Below are 15,530 nucleotides of genomic sequence, written 5' to 3' on the forward strand. Positions count from 1 at the left end.
GATGGTTTGGAGGGGGACGGTACCAAAGGAGTCCTGGGGACTGATGGGCTCTGATTGCTCTGGGGCAGGCAGTTTGCTTTGCAGGAAGAGAAGTCACCAAGAACTTGGAGTTGAAAGTCTTTGTGTCATGCCTGGTCAGGGTCCTATATTTTTTCCTTAGGTGTAGGTCAGGAAAAAATAAAGTTATTAGGAGCTGATTGAAAAATCGTCAAAGCTGTGCTTTTTCTTTTGCTTTGGAAGGTGGTTATCTTGTTAAGGAAGCGTGAGTGTTTTGCCTTTTATAATGTCTTGTAGCAGCAACTGTTTCTGTACAGACAGCAGTGATTCAGGGAGCAACAAAGAGAAAATCCTAGCCTTTAGGAACCAGAGTTGTTTATCCATCAATCCTGCAGTGACAGGAAACTGGGTAAAAATCCCACTCTAACTTGCACGATTTCACAAGTCTTTCAAACTGTATTTATTAGATCCTTTACATTTTAATATCTAGCTGTGGTAATCTTCTTGTTTTCTAGTCCACTGACACTCCAGATTTGTTGAGAGCAATGACTTTGCCTGGACCAGGACGTGACGTGGAAGAAAAGGTAACAAAACTTTTACACTCGGTTTCCATCGAGTTAATTCCTAATTTCAGTTATTAGAAGCCTGTCAGTCAGCTTTTGCTTTAGTGCAGACTTCATTGTTTCATGATCATCCCAGACTTTGTGAATGTTGTGCAGTTTGGGGGCTGGTAAATAAGCAATAACTAAGATTGAGAAATCTCTTCGAGTTGATTGGAGGAAAACGGCAGAACTCGGTCCCTGCCAGTCTTGCAGCATTCCTGCATTTGATGTATTAATCATAGAGCCATAATTTTCATAAGTACTTCTACCACTTTGTTATGCCTACATGTAATTCAATAAGAGTATGCAAAATGTTCCATCAGCTTTTAAGTAATTGGTTCCTTAATTAGCATATGTTTAACCTCGGAAGATTACAGAGCTGTCTTGAAAACAATGTATGTGATTTTCTTTCCTTACAGAAGATGTTTTCTCCCTTCTTTTTTTTTTTTTTTTTTTTTCTGTCTTCTTTTTCCACTTGGATTGTGCCAAGTGCCAGTCTGAGGGTGACAGCTCAGTGACTTAGGGGAGAGACTGATTACAGGCTCACTCTTGCACGTCTAGACGTACACTGTGCCGCTGCGTTCATTCATGAGAGGAGTCTCACTAAATCACTGTGGTTTTCCACTTTTCTGAACCCAAATATTTGAAGGGTACGAGGGAAAAAAAAAAAAAAAAAAAGCACCAAGCAAAGCCAGAATTGTCTTATTTTATTTTTTTGCTGTTCTTTGGTGCGAGCTTGGACAACCCCCCATGAGTTGGAGGGAAAGTTTTCTGCAGGCTCTGTGCCAGCCTGAGATCCAATACCGTAGTCATCTCCCAGGCAGATAATACAGCTCTGTAGCTGTTCTGATATAATGCTTAGATAAGTCAATCTGATTTGCTCTTGCCTAAAGTGTATAATCTAAATTATTTAAAGATGCAGATTTTTTTTTTTTTTTTTCCACGGTAAGCAAACTTTAAAATGTCCCCAGTGTTTGATGTTGCTTAAACCTCTGCCTCTGCCCTTCCCGTTCCCAGCAGCTTCGGAGCGGAGCTAAACTGTGAAAAAACTTCAGTTAGAACCATCTAAGTAATTTTTAAGTGCAAAGTATAAAAACACGTAGTACTGGAAATAGGAAAATATTACAGCTGTAACTTTCATGTCCAAAGTTCATGATTTGTATAATGGCAAAACGAGGTTTTAAATTGTTTCTCCTAATAACTCCTTTGAATTCAAAACTGCAAAGGCGCGTGCGTGTATTATTTATTTAGTTACTTTATTATTTACTTATTTAAATGGAACAAATAGCTTAATAATAGCTGCTTCTGCTTGTGATACAAACAGGTCACTCCGGTCAAATCATCTCGGCCAAAAAGACAATTTACCTATTCTGGCACAATTGAAACAATCAATTTGGATGCAGTTCCCCAGGCTGTTGCTCGTCTAGACAACAGTGCAGCTAAACACAAGCTGTCAGTGAAGCCAAAAAAGCAGAGGATGTCAAGAAAGCACAAGAGATTAACAAAGGTATTGAATCCCTGGTCAAACAGTGAGAGGAGGAGGGGTTGGTTTTGAATCTGGGTACAAAATAACCGTAACTGAGTGCACCAGGAGTAGCTATAGATGGGGGACTCTCTTAAGATGCAATTAATACCGCTAGAGATACCTATTGAAGGCTTCTTTGACAAATCTTCCGACTTCAGGGCAAAACAAAATGCACGCTTCTTTCATTTTATCTTGAAATCAAGATAGCCGCCCAAAGATGAAACGTTAGCTGGAGAGAAGAGGCCAAGAAGTTTTAATATGGCCAGTTGAGACAAATACTGCTTACACCTGAGGTGCTTCCGCTAGGATTTTACATGGGGAGACCTTTCTGATTATAGTTTTTCTAGTCAAAAGGGTAGGTCATAAAGATCTGGAGGATCTCTGCCACTGTTAATGCCACTCTGGTGCTGGCAATCGGATTTGGGTGGGGAAAAAAATAGAATCTCTAAAACTGGCATGGGTTCTGACAGTGATAATGGCATTGTTTTATAAGGAAGAATAAGACGTAAGTAACACAGCTCTTGCTACAGCTAGAGTGAGTTATCAAATCCTTGCTTTGTACGCTTACTGCATGGCTCTTTTGCTTTTTATCCTGCAACTTTCCAGTGCTTGTAAATGGGAAAAGACTATTCAGCTTACACAGGGTTCAGGAGAGGCCACTGCCCTTTCTTCCGCACCGTTGTGCTTGCAGTTATCACCCTCGCAACAAAGAAATTAAATTTAAACCTCTTGTTTGTACAGAATGTTTAACTGGAGCTGAATGATGGCTCCAGAAACGATAGCTAGACAGGGCAACTGGGAAGCCCTCTTCAGGTGCAGCTCATCTTCAGGCAGTGCTGCTGCGGGGACAAAGAGCAAGCTGTGAGGAAAATCTGCATTCAGTTTATGGCAGGTATTGCCCCCACATGCCAGGGCTGTGGGGCCAGCACAGAGAACCTGTGTCAGCAGTTGGCAGATGCCTCGGTAGGGCACAATACTGCTGGGGGGGCTCCAGGTTCTCCGTCCATGGCTCCTGCAATAGACCTGGAGCCCCAGCACAGGTAATGAGGAAGATATCCCAGCTCAGGATTTATGAAAAGCAACCGAATTGTGTTTCCCCAAGCAGCCAGTTCTTTCCTGGCCAGCGTGGCAGAGCTCCTTTCTGCAGGCAAGGGCTTCTTGTCTCTGCAAGTAACAGCTAGATTTGCCATGAGAGAGCTGGCAAAACAATGCCCTTAAGCAAATGATAATTATTTCGGGCTTAAAGGATGGAGTTCTAAGAACAGGCATGTGAAACTTGTGCTCTATTCCTTGGGCTTCTGTAAATGTGAAATGGCAGGTCTTGATCTGGATTAGCTCATGGACACCAAACGGTGATTCAATATGTAGCATTCTACTGTTACCACTGTGGGGATGTTTCCTTTCTTTTAAAGGCTATTATCCGAACAGGTGAGAGGCATCGGATCTATGATGTGATCCATAAATTGGTTGGGGTGTGTTGGCTCTGGATCTAAATCATTAGGGTTTTGTGGTTGTTTTTTTTTAAAAAAAGATTGTTTTGCATTTGCAACTGATTATTTGTTTTCTGTAAAATATAACAAGCCAATAGGCGATATTCAGTAACTCCAAACTTGTCTCTCAATTTTAGGGATCTCAAAGTCTAACAATAACAGAATTTGAGCCAGAGGACCTAGAACCTGAGCTGTTTGGAGACAGATACCCTGGTTATAATGGACACATCATAGCAGAGAAGCTAATCCAGAACAGAGATGAGCAGAAGCAGCTTCAGCTGGTGGAGGAGAAAAGAATTGAAGATCACTGGGGGATCTTTGAGGCTGAAAGGATAAGGCAGATTGTAGAAATGGAAGAACAAAGAGAAATGGAAGAACAAAGGTGCCAAGAACTTGAGCAGATGCACAAAGAGCAGGAGAGAAGGCGTTATGAAGAAGAAAGGAGGCAGTATCTCCATGAAGGAGAGACACCTTTGGAAACAGAAAAGAAGACATGTCATAAAGAGGGGAGAAGACTGCAGAGGCAGAATGAGTTGGAGGAGCAACAGGAATTAGAGGTGGAGGAGCAGAAGCACCAGGAACAAGAGGAGCAACAGAGACGAGAGCTTGAGGAGCAGAAGCGCCAGGAACAAGAGGAGCAACAGAGACAAGAGCTTGAGGAGCAGAAGCGCCGGGAACAAGCGGAGCAACAGAGACGAGAACTTGAGGAGAAAAAGCGCCGGGAACAGGAGGAGAAAAAGAGACAAGAGCTGGAGGAGCAGAAACGCCGGGAACAAGAGGAGAAAAAGAGACAAGAACTGGAGGAGCAGAAGCGCCGGGAACAGGAGGAGCAGAGACGTCAGGAGTTGGAGCAGCAGAAGAGGCAAGAGCTGGAGGAGCAGAAACGCCAGGAACGGGAGGAGCAGAGACGTCAGGAGTTGGAGCAGCAGAAGAGGCAAGAGCTGGAGGAGCAGAAGAGGCAAGAGCTGGAGGAACAGAAACGCCGGGAACAGGAGGAGCAGAGACGTGAGGAGCAGAGACGTCAGGAGTTGGAGCAGCAGAAGAGGCAAGAGCTAGAGGAGCAGAAACGCCGGGAACGGGAGGAGCAGAGACGTGAGGAGCAGAGACATCAGGAGTTGGAGCAGCAGAAGCGCCGGGAACAGGAGGAGCAAAAGAGGCAAGAGCTGGAGGAGCAGAAGCGCCGGGAAGAGGAAGAGCAGAGACATCAGGAGTTGGAGGAGCAGAAGAAGCAGGAGCTGGAGGAGCAGAAGCATCAGGAATGGGAAGAGCAGAGGCGCAAGGAGCTGGAGGAGAAACAGAGACGAGAGCTGGAGGAGCAGAAGAAGCTAGAGCTGGAAGAATTAAGGCAACATGAGATTAAAAAACAGCATGAAGAAGAAGAAAGAAATTGGCTGGAGGAACAAAAAGAACTCACGAAAAAGAATAAGGAAGAAAAACAGAGACAAGAGCTAGAAGAGAAAGAACTTCAAGAAGCTGAAATAAAACTGAAGCAGGAGAAAGAAGCTGAGAGCTTCAACCTACAGAAGAAAGAGGAGGAACAAAGGCAGCATTTGAAGGAGAAAGGAGAAAAGACAGAGAAAAAACAACCCCAGCAGGTAACAGAAAACAAAAAGAAACAAGAAGAGCAGAGAAAACACAAGCTCACAAAACAAATGCACATGGAAAGTGCAGATGCTATGCAACAAGATGAACTGAAGCAGCAAAGGGAACAAAACCAACATGAATGGAACAAGCTGAAAGAGCAGGAGGTAGGCACAGGACAAAATTTTCAGCAAAACCAACAAGAAAAGTCCTTGAAACAGCAACAGGACAAGGACCAGTTGTGTTCTGGAGGGGCTGATAGGCATCCAGTAGAGGAGAAGCTCCAAGAAGGTTCAAGAGCCCAAAAACTCAAACAGCCAGAAAAAGGCAATAAAACAGCAGAAGAAGTCCTAGCCCAGAAATTGAAAAGAGAGGTTGAAGCTCAGGAGCAGAAGCGAATAGGGGAAGAACTTAGGTGGCAAGAGGTAGACGAAAGGCAGACTGCGTCCAGACCCTTCACGTTTCAAGTGTCTTCTGGAGATAAACAGATCATATTTCAGAAAGTAAATCTGAGTCCAGTCATGCCCGCCAAAGGAGCATCTTCTCCATCCGTCAAAGACTACAGGACACACACCTCCAGCAAGGGCTCCCACACACTCCCATCATCTGTGTGTGTGCCCCACACGGCTATTTTGGTTACGGGAGCACAGCTGTGTGGCACCGCCGTCAACTTGAACCAGATAAAGGACACGGCTTGTAAATCCTTACTTGGCTTAACGGAAGAGAGAAAAAACGTGGATATTCCTTCACCAGAGAAGGCCCAGAAAAAACCCCAGGAGCCCAAGCCCAGCAGCAGTAAAATGAAATATGCTCAGGAGGCGTTGAACAACCAGGCTGTGCTTGCTGAGTGGGCTTCCATCCGCTCCAGGATCCTAAAGAACGCCGAAAACAGCAAATACAACGAGAGAGACCGGGTAAACGCCTGCAGACACAGCGATGACTGGACACCCCGAGGGAGGGGTGGCCCCCACGGCAACTTGAGGAAAACCCTCTCAGCAAACGCGAAGTTCTCCATAACACCAGCGTGGCAAAAGTTTTCAGAAGCTTCAAAAACCAGTTTGGATGGGGAGAATGTAAGCGCGGCGAAAGGCAACGAAACGGCGGCTGTGGGAAGAATCACTGGGCCATCCACCGATTCAAAGGAGGATGTGGCTTCCACTTTCAAGGATAACTTGGCTGAAAAGGCTAAGGAGAAAATGGAAACGCGCAGTGAAGTGACAGACAACACAGAGGGCTGCAAATTTGCAAAAGATCTTCCGTCTTTCCTTGTTCCAAGTTTTCCTCATTCTCCAGGGAAGGAATTACCCCAGGCGGAACTTCCCGGTGCCCCGGAAAACCAGCAGAACAACAGCACAAAAAAAGCAGACAAACCAACACCCAACGGAGAAGAGAACGTTTCTCCTTTTGGGATCAAGTTGCGAAGGACAAACTACTCTTTACGTTTCCATTACGATCAACAGGCAGAGCAAAGGAAAAAGAAAAGATACAGTGCAGGAGACAGTTTTGAGGGTATGCCGGACCCACTAGTTGCGGCAGAAGGTGAGAAAGAATCCGCAGTTTTCGCTCCACAAGAGAGCACATCCCCAAGGGTGGGGAGAGCGAACGACCACGGTATTTTAAAAGACTCCAAAGACTCTTCAGTTACTGTGGTGGGGATTTCACAACCGGCGGGTCCACCAGTGGTCCCTCCTGCCACTCACCCTCATGAGAAACCAGCGTGCAAGTTGCTGGTGTCACAGAAACCTGCTCTGGCTCCAAAGCCCACCAGCCAGACCCCGCCGTCCTCTCCTCTCTCTAAACTGAACCGATCCAACCCGGGGGACACGCCGGGGCAGAGGCTGGTGAAGGCTGAATCGGACGTCGGCTGGAGAAAAGAGGACCGAGGAAATGCAGCACAACCAGCACCATCCCCTGAGTATAAAAACGAAGAGGAAGAAATCAGAGAAAAGAAGTCGTTTTTCCCATCGATAAGTATTCCGTGGAGAGAAAAAAATGACAAAAAGCCTGAGCCAGTGAAGAAAGGTATGTATTTTTCAAAAGCCGTTTAGCTATTGTCTGCATTCCCACAGCGAGACACTGGAAGACCAGAGGAGGACATTTAGCCTTAAGCTATAATTTTGACCCAGTGTGTTATTTGTGGAGCACCACTACTTTGCTTAGGGTTGTCTCAATGAATGGGACTTCCCATCCCCACAATTTAATTCGGAAACACACAGATTAGTGTGACCAGCGTGACCTGCTTAAGAAAGTTAATTTCAAGGCAGTGACTGAAGTGTGTGTGTGTGATTTCCTTGGCAGAGACGTTACCTGGCTAGTCAGAGGATGGACTCTGTGTCCCACGTGTCAGCAGAGCAGAGGGAGTAATTTTTATAGTTTACATTACATTGCTTCTATCTTTTAGGGGAATATTATCTAGCTTAAAAAAATATTAAGATCTGCGTCTGCTTTTAGTGCCTATCCTGAGGAAATTCTCTGTCTAGCCCAAAAAAAGCTGGGCACAGGAGTCTGCATTTCAGAGGCACTCTTCAATAATAGAAACAATTACAGTAGCCATAGTGGCTCTTCAGAGGATGACTGAAAACCCCTGTGTCCTGAAATTCTGTACGAGAGGAAAAATTACTCTTTCAGCATAAGGACACTTAAAAGAGCAAGGCAGGAATTCAGCATTTAATTGGGAAATCCCAATTTTGTTTTCTATTCTTGAGTTTTGCAGGCATCAAGACACTTCTAAAATGATATCTCAGTGGAATGGCTGCTTAGTTTTTACAATTTTTTTACACTTTTTCCTTTCACTTCCACTCTTAAATGGGGATTTCTGGAAACTTGTTGGAGGCAGAGCTGCTGGGCCGGAGCTAGCTGGGGATTTCTGTGCTCACTGAGCTCTGCAGCAGCATCTTTGCACCCCAGTGCTGCTCCCTCCCACTCACAGCTCTGCCACCCTCTAAGTAAAGTTCCTCCTCATGTTTAGATGGAACTCCCTGTGTTTCAGTTTGTGCCCATTACCTCTTCTCCTGTCACTGGGCACCACTGAAAAAAGACCCAATCATCCTGACCTCCATCCTTTAAGTATTTATAAGCATTGGTAAGATTCCATCCTCCTGACCTCCACCCTTTAAGTACTTATAAGCATTGGTAAGATTCCCCCCTCTTCTCCAGACTAGAAAGACCCAGGTCCCTCAGCCGTTCTTCATGACAGAGATGTTCTAGTCACCTCACCATCTTCGTAGCCCTTTGCTCTACCCTCTCCAGCAGTTCCCTGTCCTTCTGGAACTGGGGAGCCCAGAACTGGACAATATGTCTGCAAAAACCAGGGGACTGCAGTACATAGTGGTATTTCATCCCCTTCAATCAGTGCCTATGTACCACTTAACTGTGGGAGTACCTGTAGTAAATTAGGCTACAGCTCTAAGTGCCTGGAATAGGCCTTTTTCACAAAAAAAAAAAAAAAAGGATACATTTGGAACCAAGTGTCTGGGGTAGGCTTTTTTCACAAAACAAAACAAAAAGGATAAATTTGGACAGGTGTATGCGTGTGCTGAATTAGGTTTTATTCTTGAGGCATAAAACCTGTTTCAGGATTTGATGTAGAGTCTCCAGGAAGGTCTGTGGATGGCGTGGGCTTAGCTCTGGAGTCTTCACAAGGTAGAGAAGTTGTACGGTTTTGCTTCAGACAAGAGATGTGCATTGCTTAACCAATTCTTTTCATGTTTTCTTCCAGAAAAGCCCGTCCTCCAGAGCAGGCACTCTTTAGATGGCTCTAAATTGATGGAAAAAGTTGAAACTTCACAGCCCCTTTGGATTACGTTAGCGCTGCAAAAGCAGAAGGGCTTCCGCGAGCAGCAAGCTACGAGGGAAGAGAGGAGACAAGCCAGAGAGGCCAAGCAAGCAGAGAAGCTGGCGAGAGAAAATGTAAGCAAGCTTTAGAAACCTGCCCCTTAGAAATGCTGATACCATAATTATAACTCTTTGCTCGTTTTATGATGCAAAAGGGATATTTTTTTTAAAAATGTTTGGTCTGAAAGATTTCATAAAAGCTGAAATGACAGTGAGTTAAAAATAGTCTGAAAGTCTTTTGCAAAAATACTGTGCAATAATGTGACAATTTTAGTGTAAACTCTGATGCCTTAATATCAGGTTAATGGCAGTCATGAGCACAACCCCTGTGCAGGCGATGGAACAGAAAAATTGTATGCAACATGATTCTTTCAAAGCTTGGGTAAATAAGAACTTAATGCTTGGGTAATAACAGCTGAAATATTTATAGGTGAATATTAGTACGTTTGAATTTATTTTTATTGTAGCGTATTGTTTGGATAAAATGTAGATGAATGGAAGAAATGAACTGCCATAAGAAACATCCAAATGCTTAAAGTGGGCACTGAATTCAAGCATCATTTTTTTCCTGTTCTCTAAATTGCTATTTACTATCCCTGGTTTTCTATCAGTAGCAAAACCAGTTCTGCTTACGGCACAGAAGTGATGCTACACAAGCAGTGACACTGTACATAGATACCACAGATGGGAAAAGGGGAGATTATGTGGATAACTAAGTATATTTTGATGTTTGTTATGAGACCCAAATTTCTGATGGAGGCATGCCTAATTACAGACATAGGTAATTGCTGGAAAAGCCCAGCAGTGGGTGCATAGTTGCACACTGGGTTTCAGGGCTGTATTTAACAGGTAGGGCCGGCTCAAAATGTCCAATATTTTGACCGAAATGACAACGTGACAAATTTAACTTTGTGAGGGTTTTTTTTACAGTCTTTAATAACTGTTAGTTTTAGAGGTAGCAGAGTGTTTCGAGTCTTTGCCCAAGAGGAAGGTTAAGGAAAGGACAGGTGATGAATGAAAGCAACATCTCTTACGTGTAGCCCCTACAGGACAGGCTGCTGCTCATTTAACTTTTTCTTTCTCTGTTCCAGGCTGCTCTAAATAATCAGTCAGAAAATAAAAGCAGCGGCAGCAGCAAGACAAACACACTGCAGAAATCTACGACGCAAGAAGGGGAGAAGAAAATCGAGACCGCTGTGTCACGACTAGAGAGGAGGGAGCAGCTGAAGAAGTCCAACACCCTTCCAACTTCTGTGACAGGTACAGTGAGAGATAAGGATTTTAACAGGTTTTTACCAGGTTCCCCAGGTTATTAAGGGTGTGCACTACTGCGTTTTACTCAGAATTGCCTCAGTTCAAGTGAAAAAAATTAGGCTGTCTCCCCCAAGCTGTATCCAACAGTATTTTTGGAACGTGACTAATGCACATTAGAGGGGTTTGATTTACTGCAAGTTGTAACTGCAGGACTGTTCTGCCTTTAAGTTGGGGGTTAGCACAGAGGGGGGACGATACCTAACTTCTACAAAGTGTATTTGGGTAGGAAATGAACCATGCTGTGTTCCCACAGCTCCCAGTTTGTCAAGAACATTGGGAATGAGTGGTCTCATTTCATTCAAAAAGGCAAAACCTAAGGAATCCCCTCGAAGGCAGCCTCTCACTTCGACTGTAGGACTTCCCCCTCCCAGTCAAGTATTTGGTATCGAAGGCTGGAACCAGAACCTACTACTTTATCTTTCACTTCAGCTAAGCTGAAATAATTACATATTCAACAGGCAGGCCCGTTAAAATAAATACTTCACCAAAGGGCATAATATTTGGAGCGGTGTAGGGTGATTGTTAAAATAGAGACTTGCCAAATATTTCTGTACCAGCACTACTCCTAGGCAAAAAGGATAGGTGTCAAACAAACATTTTCATGAGCTGCACAGTAAATAGTGTGGGTTTCTTTGAAAGTAAATCCCCGTATCAGCCCAATCTATTCAGTACCACTCCCAGCCAAGGATTATGGAATGCAGCTGTTGAAGGCAGTGGGGTTTATCTGATTTTCTCCCATTTTTTAAATCTGATTTCTTTTCATCTGATCATTTATCTGATCTGTAACAGTAAAGGCAAAACAGTGCTATTCCTGCTTTAGACTGTTCCAAGCTGCACAACCCCCATATATTTGGCTGGTCCAGCATCTGCATGTCCCCACCGCGGCTCCACGCCAGCGCAGATGTCCCTGAGAACTTCCCTTGCAATGTCTTGGGTTGGACTAGATGATCTTTAAAGGTCCTTTCTGACCCAAACCATGCTAAGATCCCACTTAGACTGCCCCAGAGCTTTCCTACTCCCCATTCAGAATGGCTTTGGAGGTGGGCAGCTGGAACAGCTTTACAACATTCTTGTCAAGGTCCTACAGGGCTCCATTGCAGCCCTCTAAGGACATCAAAAAAACCACCCAAACTTGAAAAAGTTGATATATAAACATCTTGGACTTCAGTCTTGTACAACAGGAACTGATAAGAGGGTGTAACCTTTACAATAGCATAAATTGCCATAACCTTTAAAATAATTAGCTTTTCAAAGTGTCTGTCTACAGCAATAGCTGCTCCTATTGTGCACTTAGTTACAGCTACAAATACAGGATTAAAGACGTACTAAAAAGAAAAATAAACAATTTTTGCCATCCATGCAATTTTAAAGCTTTTTAAAACCTCCAAAACCTGAAAGGCAGCTAAAAGTAATTCGGACTGAACAGGAACATTTAACAAAAAAGCCTTTTTGGCACATAAAAAATAAAATGTGCAAAGGCGGGATTAGTGAGGAGTTATTTTTGTAACTAAGATTTTTAGATTTGCTCCCCAGCTTTCAGACAGGGCTCATTTCCATCCAGGCTGCCTTCAAGGGCACCCACTGTCTCAGAATTAAAGACTCTTCCCACCCCACTTCTACCATGTACTTCCACAGTTCTGCTCTGTCAAGTTGCTTGTTAGAAATCAGTTGCTTATTCAACGCGTGTTCTTGCTGAGACAGGTCTTTGTCTTAAACACACTATTTTAAAGAAAATGTGCTGTTGGAGAAAGTCAGTTTGTTTCTTCTTCAGGACAGTCTCACGGGAGGGGTTAACTGAGGCAGAAACTATAGGACAGCTTTCTTCTCTCTGCTTATTTAAGAGCTCTAATCTGAGGAGGTAATCTAAATCCTGCTGAATGCAGTTGGGTTACACATGTCCAGCAGCTGCAATACCAAAGAGGAAAAGAAAAATCAAGCTTTATTTTCCGCTCTTTGCTACTTTGCAGATGTAATTAAAATAGTTTATGTAAAGACAATGACTGGCAAACTGGAAAAGTTTTCTCTGGATCTCACAGAGGTTGAAAATTTTGTCCCGATTTTTGTGAGTTACATTACCTGGAGTCACCTCTGAAAAAAGAAACTCGGCTCCTCCTAACTTGATTATTTTGCACATGCAGTAAAAAGTAAGATTTAACTAAAAAGGTTGGAAATAAATATGAAATGTTAGATCAGAACACCTGCACAGAAAAGAAGCGAAATCTCTAGAATCCTGCAACAAAGTACAGGGCTCAACTAATGTTACTGGTTTTTTTCTTTTCTTTCCCCTCCCCACCATGTCAAAACCAGTGGAAATTTCAGATTCTGTTCCATCCAACCCCCTGGCAAAGGAGGTGGCCAAGAGATTCTCCACACCTGATGCTAACCCCGTGTCCACAGAACCAGCCTGGCTGGCCTTAGCCAAGAGGAAAGCAAAAGCCTGGAGTGACTGTCCACAGATCATAAAGTAAACTGTAAAATTACATCTCTGTTGCTGACTATTAATTGCTTTCTTTTTATTTATTCAGCTTTTTACACACAACAAACCTGAAAATGCATGTATTGAAGGACTGAAAACTGAACTGATTGCCGTTTTGCTCTAGCTCACTGTAAAGTCTACTCAAGTCATATAGTCCATTGCTTTGACAAATAGCTAAACGAGGTCACGGCAAAAATTTCAGAGCCAGATTCTCTCAAAAACTTAAGTATGCTCAGATACTGGATGTAAATTTTAGCGAGTATCATAAAAAGGGCCAGAGCTTTGGTTCAGAAACTCTTTAGATTCCGTGGGTATTCGGTTCTGGAATTTTAGATCTCTGCGCTTAAGTAGAGATCTCAGAAATTTGCTTTCAATACTCCATTGTTGAAAATAAAGGCAAGATGCATGTTCCCTTCTCTTATTCCTAAATTATTTTTTAAGTGTTAAACTGTATGAACTGTCAGTTCTATCTGCTATTTGAAAGATCCTTCCCTCATGAAGAACTTGGGGAGATATCTTTCCACCTGCAAATGAAGAGTAGAGAGATGGCACCATCCAAAGGCTGAGGTAATTTCCTTCCTCACAGGATTCATACACTATGTCTGTATTCCCTCATTCCTAGGAAGAAAACAATTCATCATACCTAGCAAAAAACCCCCATTATTTAAATAAAAATCAGAAAGTTTTCAGAAAGAAGGCAGTGAGTCAGTGTTTCTTCTAGTCATTTAAGTGCATCACTGTTTGTGCTTGGCCATATTTAAGACGCACAGAGACAGTGATTGCAAATCATTACTTTGAATCAATCGACTGGAATGAAGATAAGCAGAACTATTCCTGTGCTCATGTAGCTGCAGAATTAGTCTCAGTGAGTTCCCACAGGAGTAAGAGTCACAGAGCTGAAGTTAACAGAGAACTTAAAATGAAGTCAGCAAGAGTCTCAGGAGTTTTAACTCTGGATTCTTCCTGATTTTACTCCATGTGCAACTGCAGGTAGTTCAGGTGATGAACTTGCACTTTGACCAACACAGCCAGAGCACTTCAGAAAGAAGTTTACTTACCCCATCTCAGGTATCTGCTGTGGCAATTGAACACTTTATTACTTCTTGTCACTAAAACAGAAATGGTCACCCCCTCCCTCTCACAAAAAAGGATAAAGTCCGTAATGTAATAAAATTTTTACTATGCTCAGCATCCCATAGAAATAGCAAGGTCTACACTTCAAAAAGTCACCCTAGTAAATAAACCTGTAACACACCTGACTTTGTTGTACAGGGAAGTCTTTAACAAACTTGAACATCTCCTTCTTATAACTGTAAGGCTCCAAGGAGCCTTTAAGCCCACAACATCATAAAGGGAGAGATTTTCAGGAGAAGAAACTGCATCATTACAGAATGATACCACATATGTTTCGTGGAAGTACTTCAGCCAAACTGCTGTATGCAGCATGAGAGGCAGCACTTTAAATTATTGCAGAAAACAGAACGAAACCTGCCAGATCCTCCTGTTCCAAGAATCAAAAAGGGCTCGTCAGCAAAAGTCATTACTGAATACACTATTTCCCACCAAACAGAACCAAAGGCTGCAGCACCACGGTTACAATAGCACAAACACAACGCACACCTTAGATGGAGTAGATGTGCAGCAGCAAGAATGGGCATTTTGGGTCTCAAGCCATCAGTTTTGCTCAGTTTCATATGTAAAACCAGAATCTCTACAGCAACTTTTTACCCTTAATATAAGTATTTAAAATGTTTTATACAGAGTCGGGAAACAAAACCCCACCTAACGCCTTCAAAGTCCTATCTCTGCAAGTTTAGCTGAAGAAAGAATTGGGCCCATAATTATTTTTGCTCTGTGAGCACCATGAATTAGTGCTTCTTAAGGTAAATTTACACTTTTTCTGAGTTTATAAGCTTGTAGTATGCATTTATAATTGCAAGAACTAAACTGCCTGAAGTCCATCTTTATGATTATTTCTTGGCAAAAGGAGCCAGGCAGAAATATGGAGAAGGTGAAGTAAATCAGGATTAAAGAATTAAAGATACCGGTATTCTGAAAAGCATAGCAAAATTAGGTGCTATTGTGCATGACATAAGGATGCAATTTTCCAATACAATACATTTATAGCACATAGGATAGAGCTTTCATTAAGGATGGTCTTAATCTAAAGCTTCAAAGCAAGGTTTTTTTCAACCATAAAGGTATCTAGTGTAATAATGGAAACTGTATTATGTACAGTACTTGGTGGAAACATTTCTAAAGTGTACATGTTCAACAGTGACATTTCATGTTAAATTTACAAAAATTTGCACTAAAGACCAATGAAGTGAAGTGTTACTTTGCTTTAGCTTTGTTGCAACCGTTTCTGGTAAAGTGTTGGAAATCTGTAAAAATAAAACCAAAACATTACTACCAAGTTGAAAACAGCAAAAATGTTTTAAGAACCGAACAAACCACTATGTAGTATATTGTCTCAATTTTTTTGTAACTTATACACACAAAATACCATTTCTTCTGACAAGGTTATATACGATTAACCTCTATGTTCATATAGTAATGTATAAAAGCTATAAGATGTATAATTGTGGGGTATCTGTTGTGTACTTTTTTAATTTTTCAAATGTTTTAAAGTGCAATTGTTTATTATACTAATGTCATTTTAATTCTTATTAAACTATAACCCAGTCAAAATTATCTAATCCATAATGTAT

General features: G+C 42.5%; 1 protein-coding gene across 6 annotated transcripts in view; it reads left to right on the plus strand.

Annotated features, from left to right (window-relative positions):
- Nucleotides 1-15,525, plus strand: part of KIAA1211 (KIAA1211 ortholog) — a 134,468-nt gene extending 118,943 nt beyond the window's left edge. For all 6 annotated transcript variants that reach the window (XM_014945572.1, XM_014945578.1, XM_014945573.1 and 3 more), the window contains 6 exons: nt 513-581; nt 1,924-2,106; nt 3,752-7,217; nt 8,914-9,104; nt 10,121-10,289; nt 12,651-15,525. In XM_014945572.1, coding sequence (XP_014801058.1) covers nt 513-581; nt 1,924-2,106; nt 3,752-7,217; nt 8,914-9,104; nt 10,121-10,289; nt 12,651-12,811 — 4,239 coding nt within the window. In that variant the 3' untranslated portion in view covers nt 12,812-15,525. The remainder of the gene's footprint in view (nt 1-512; nt 582-1,923; nt 2,107-3,751; nt 7,218-8,913; nt 9,105-10,120; nt 10,290-12,650) is intronic.
- Nucleotides 15,526-15,530: the final 5 nt, after the last annotated feature.

The sequence above is a fragment of the Calidris pugnax genome, unplaced genomic scaffold (assembly GCF_001431845.1).
Source record: "Calidris pugnax isolate Ruff unplaced genomic scaffold, ASM143184v1 scaffold58, whole genome shotgun sequence".
Lineage (NCBI taxonomy): Eukaryota > Metazoa > Chordata > Aves > Charadriiformes > Scolopacidae > Calidris > Calidris pugnax.